The sequence below is a fragment of the Myotis davidii genome, unplaced genomic scaffold (assembly GCF_000327345.1).
Source record: "Myotis davidii unplaced genomic scaffold, ASM32734v1 scaffold174, whole genome shotgun sequence".
Classification (NCBI taxonomy): domain Eukaryota; kingdom Metazoa; phylum Chordata; class Mammalia; order Chiroptera; family Vespertilionidae; genus Myotis; species Myotis davidii.
The window spans coordinates 54074-59425 of record NW_006289087.1 but is presented as its reverse complement, the minus strand read 5'-3'; the positions used below and the strand labels follow the sequence as shown (position 1 = coordinate 59425).

Sequence of the window (5352 nt, the reverse complement as noted above, 5' to 3'; positions counted from 1 at the left end):
GGTGGGAATGCACTGAACACCAGAGGGCAGCTCCTGCCTTAAGTGTCTGCCCCCTGGTGGTCAGTGTGCATCATAGCGACCGGTCGACGGGTTGTTCTGGTTGTTTGGTCCTAACGGTCTCTTAGGCCTTTATATATATAATTTATGGATGTGCAGTGAAGAGAACATCGCACAATGATCTGATGTCGTGTTATTCCCTCTGTGCATGTCAGGTTGGCCCTGATGCTTCAACAGAAGGTGGTGCAAGGATCGTGCCCATAATGCCAACCTCTTTTAACTAAGAGGTTAACCCTTCTTACGGGAACACAGTGGAAGTAGGATTTCCAAGTTCCCTCTGACTCACTGTTACAAAAAAAAATGATTCATGTTGGGACAGGAGCCATCCAAAGCCAGCCGGAAGCTTACACCCCCCTCCAAGAACCTGCCTTTGATTCCTGCAAAGTTTGATGGATGTCGACATGGGGGGAAAGGGCAGGCAGACATGGCTGGGTGCGGGCAGCCCAAGTGGCTGATGGGAAGTGGGGAGGGGCGTGGGGATCCATCCTGGAGGTGAGATGCCTGGGCCCAGCAGAGGGATTACACCCCCGCATTGGGGATCGAGCCTGCAACCCGGGCATGTGCCCTGACCGGGAATCGAACCGTGACCTCCTGGTTCATAGATCGACGCTCAACCACTGAGCCACATGGGCCAGGGCCACCCTGTCTTTTTTTTTTTTTTTTTTTAAACACTTATAGGAAGGGTGGGATCTTTTTATAGGGGGAAAGGGCAGGCAGACATGGCTGGGTGCTGGCAGCCCAAGTGGCTGATGGGAAGTGGGGAGGGGCGTGGGGATCCATCCTGGAGGTGAGATTCCTGGGCCCAGCAGAGCTCTGGTGGCCCTTTGGAGGGGCGTGGGGATCCATCCTGGAGGTGAGATGCCTGGGCCCAGCAGAGGGATTACAGCTCCGCTGAGCAGATTTTAGTTCTAAGGAGACCAAGGTAACTGACCCCAGGCTAGTGAGCCTGGTGCTGACGGGAGACCCAAAGCTGTGCCCTCACCCGCGTCAGCTGGCTTGCCCACACAGACCTTCATTGCAAGGGAACCCGAGAGAGAGGAAGACCATCAGTCCACCTGCCAGAGACCTCTTCTTGGGCACAAGGGAGGGAGCACAAGAGGTGCCCTCTTGACTGACCTCCACTTAACTGATATGACAGCCTAACGCGCCTCATTCCTGGGCAGACGGAAGGCCCCAGCCCCTGGTTCCTACCAACTGAGGCACGTGCTGGCCACGATTGATCGATTGATTGAAATATATTTTTATTGATTGCAGAGAGGAAGGGAGAGGGAGAGAGAGAGAAACATCAATGATGAGAGAGAATCATGGATCGGCTGCCTCCTGCACGCCCCCCACTGGGGATGGAGCCCACAACCCCGGGCATGTGCCCTGACCGGGAATCGAACCGTGACCTCCTGGTTCCTAGGTCGACGCTCAATCCCTGAGCCCCGCCGGCCCAGCAAAACTCCTCTTTCTTTCTTTCTTTCATTTTTTTTTTGCAGGAGCAGGAGGGGGGGAGAAGGAGGGAGGTGAGCAACTCCTCTTGCACCAGCAACATCCCGTGGGTGTGGGTTTGATCCCATCAGCAAAGTCACCGAACACAAAGCCCCGTGACCACGGGCACACCTGCTCCAAATACGAACTGTAACCCAAAACTGTGGCAACCTGGAAATGTCAACGGCCCACTGTTGACCCAAGACCAAACCCAGTAGGCAAACAGCCGTTCGCCCGGTAACTCATCAGCTCTACTGAACCAATTAATGTCAGGACACAAACAACCCTGCTTCCCTCATGCAGGCCGAGGCCCAGCCCCCACCCGGGGGAGCGAGAAGGAGAAGGTGGGGGCCGAGCCCGAGCCTTGGCAACTGCCCGGGGTCTCTCCTCCCGCCGGGGCCACCGCCAGAACCTGCTTCTGGAACCCGTCCCTGAAGCTACACCGTGTCCCCGGCTGACCCGCAGGAAGCGGGCGGATGGGATGGGGGTGTGGGAGGCCTCTGGCCCCCTCGGGTCCCGGGTCTGCCAACCTCCAATGCCACGGGCCCTCCTGAGGGCCAGGGAAGGGAAAAGCCAGGAGATGATCAGAAGGAAGCCCACGGGGCAGCCTGGATGGCCCCCAGTCCCAAGCCCTGGTCGGCACTGCATTAGCCAACAGGGGACTTCACAAAATGACTTTTGCCTTTAAGAGAAAAAAAGAAATTTTTCCATAAGCCTTTCCATTTTCCTTGGTTTGGCCTCGTGTAAAAGAACGGAACGTTGCCCACATTGCCCTTTGGATTGTTAACGGCGTCCCTGCAAGGGGCACCACGCCCTGTATGTTGGGGGCCACGGGACAGGGACAGGCACGGAAGTGGCTGGTCAGATCCTGTCCCTGCTCCCGGTCGATGGTGATGGAGGCGCCGGAGAGGGAGGAGCGAGGGGCTGACGTTTGGGGCCTCGTCCCCGAGTCTGTCACCTAATCATCCTCACGTGACTTGGGGTTCAGTTCTCCCCTCTCAGTAAGTGAGAGAGGCGAGGCTCTGGGTTGAGAGACTTGCCCATTGCACCCAGATCGCTGAATTCCATACCCACCAGGCCCCAGTTTACTCCCCAGCCTAGGCCGGTTCGTCTCCACCACCCACACCCCACACCCCACACCCCACACGAAGGACACCGGAATCCAAGACCCAAACCTCCGTCCAGCGGGCTCCCGGGGACCCTGAGCGGGGCTCACGGGGCACCGTGCCCTCTTCCTTCACCCCAGATGTCATTACTGAACGGGTAGCTGCGTTACAGAGGGCGGCCTCGCTCCGTCGGTCTAAACCGGTGGAGTTTTTCTCCAAGTGAGAAAAGCTGGAGAAAGAACAGGTGAAGTTGCGCTTTCAATCGCCACAGCAACCTCCCCCAGAACGTGTGGGGGCTCCGGGCCCTTCTTATAAACTCAGAGCTGGGGTCCTCCGGGCAGAAGGTACCAGAAAGTCTCTAGACACCAGCCTGGAACCCACACCGGAACCAGCCCCCGGGCAGTTCCTGGGCACACCACGCCCCGGGAACTGCCATCATAGTGACCAGCCCTGAGGGCATGCCCACAGTCCTGAGAACATTCAATGACACCATCCCCATGACCTTCCCGGAGACGGGGCCTCCACAGTCTCAAGGTCAAATGCTGGCACCTGCCCTACTTACCTAGACTACCATTTCCTATCCCAACGTCTTCCTCCACAAGCCCTCCAAACACGGCCGTGCAATCGCTGTCAAAATGAGCTTTCAACGAGAGGGGCCTGGGTGAACCTGGCTTTGTCCTGCAGCTGTGACTGCACCAGGCAAGGAGATCGGCATCCAAACAAAGACGTCACTGAACACAGCAGCCCGACTAACAGAAAAACCCCCACCGAGAATAAAAACAGTCCCCCTCCGCCTCGATCAGAGAGTCCGCACACCTGAGGAGACGGCTCTGGCCAGAAGCTGTGCCCAGCATGCATCTGGCTTATAGTTTCTTGCCATATATATATATATTTTATTGATTTCAGAGAGGAAGGGAGAGGGGGAGAGAGAGAGACACAGAAACATCAATGATGAGAATCAATGATCGGCTGCCTCCTACTGGGGATCGAGCCCGCACCTTGGGCATGTGCCCTTGACTGGAATCGAACCCAGGACCCTTCAGTCCACAGGCTGACGCTCTATCCACTGAGCCAAACCAGCTAGGGCTATTGTGCTTTTTCACTGAACAATATTTCTTGGATGTGTTTCCTTGTCATTGCATATGGTCCATCACCTCCCACACCGATGTCCTGTGTGTTTCCCATGCCAGTTATAGACATGTCCATAACACGCATCAGCCCCACACCGATGTCCTGGCGTGTTTCCCATGCCAGTTACATACATGTCCATGGCACGCCTCAGCCCCACATGCCCTCACCCCGAGGCTCCCCGGCGAGCAGCTGGTGCTTGGGAACAGCGCGTCCCGAGCAGCTGTGTTACGGGGTGGCCTCGTCCACGGCCTAACGCGGAGCTCTTGGTGTTCTCGTTGGGACCCATTAGATTCAGACACGCACGTGGGGAGGCTGACACGTTGATGCTGTTGAGTCTGAGCAGAGTCTCATGTTCTCTTCACAGCGGCCCCATAAAACCCTGCTGTTTATGACGAGGGACTTAACGGGGTTCGGGTTGGGCTTGTAAACGGGCTCTTTTCTTTCATGTAATTCCTACGTGGCTGTGACTCCCACTGCCCACGTGGGACTCCTGTGAGCCGGGGGCGGGGCTCCCTCCCTCCTCTCTAAGGAAGATCTGCGTAGCCTCACCTGCCCCCCCAAAACGGATTCTGCAAAATGCAAATGTCCTCATATCCCTCAGGCCACGCTCAGCCTGTTCTCTCTGCTCCCCACCGCGGAGGAAACGTCCTTACCAGGAAACAAGGGCATTGTCTGAGCTGAAACATACCAGCGTTCACCCAACTTTCACAAAAATTCACCAAACCGGACGCTCAAAAAGAACCATTTGAGAGACCAACACCCCAACACTAATTCATAATGAAATATTAACCAGCCTGCCCCCCTTCTTTGGTGGGGTACTTAAAGCCCTTCTTTCTTTTTAAAAAAATATATTTGTATTGATTTCAGAGAGGAAGGGAGAGGGAGAGAGAAACATCCATGATGAGCGAGATTCGATAGGCTGCCTCCTGCACGCCCCCTACTGGGGATGGAGCCCGCAACCCGGGCAGGTGCCCCGACTGAGAATTTATTTGCTTATAAATTAATAATGCATGTGTGATTGAGAGGAACTCATTAGACGCGAGGGCCAGAAAGCCAGGCACTGAGACAGGAAGCGCGAGGAAGGACCCCGCCGTGCTCCTGAGCGGGGCGCCGAGCACACAAATCATTTTGTTTTTGTTCCACTTAACGCAGACAACAGCCAAGGAGGGAAACGCAATCACGATCATTCTACTTAGGAGAGGCCCAAGAATGGGATTTGCACAAACGTCACAAAAGGCGGCTTCTTCTGGCCCATGTGACCTTTGCCCTCTGTGACCAACTCAAGTCGAAGGAAGGGGGTGTGGCCACCCAACCAACATGCCCTTTCCATGCCTCAGAGTGGCCCAGGCCCGCCAGTTACAGGGGACCCATGAATAGCTGGGTGTCTCTTGGGGTACGGTGACCTCGGCTGGGAAACACCTCTGAAACTTCCCAGGGACCCTCAGTGGTAGACCCTAACCCGCTCACCGCCCCCCGACCTGCAGGGGTGCAGCGGTTGCCAACCTTTCGGACCTCATGGATCACCAATGGTCCGCGGGCCACCGGTTGGCGACCGACCCGCTGGTTTAGAGGACTGGCCCGCGGG

General features: G+C 56.2%; 1 protein-coding gene across 1 annotated transcript in view; it reads right to left on the bottom strand.

The window, feature by feature from the left end:
- SLC35F3 (solute carrier family 35 member F3) overlaps positions 1 to 4436 on the bottom strand; it is a 16255-nt gene extending 11819 nt beyond the window's left edge. The window contains exons 1-3 of the mRNA XM_006761299.2: positions 4421 to 4436; positions 3861 to 3987; positions 3605 to 3612 (exon numbers count right to left, since the gene is read on the bottom strand). Coding sequence (XP_006761362.2) covers positions 3605 to 3612; positions 3861 to 3987; positions 4421 to 4436 — 151 coding nt within the window. The remainder of the gene's footprint in view (positions 1 to 3604; positions 3613 to 3860; positions 3988 to 4420) is intronic.
- Between the last annotated feature and the right edge of the window lie 916 nt (positions 4437 to 5352).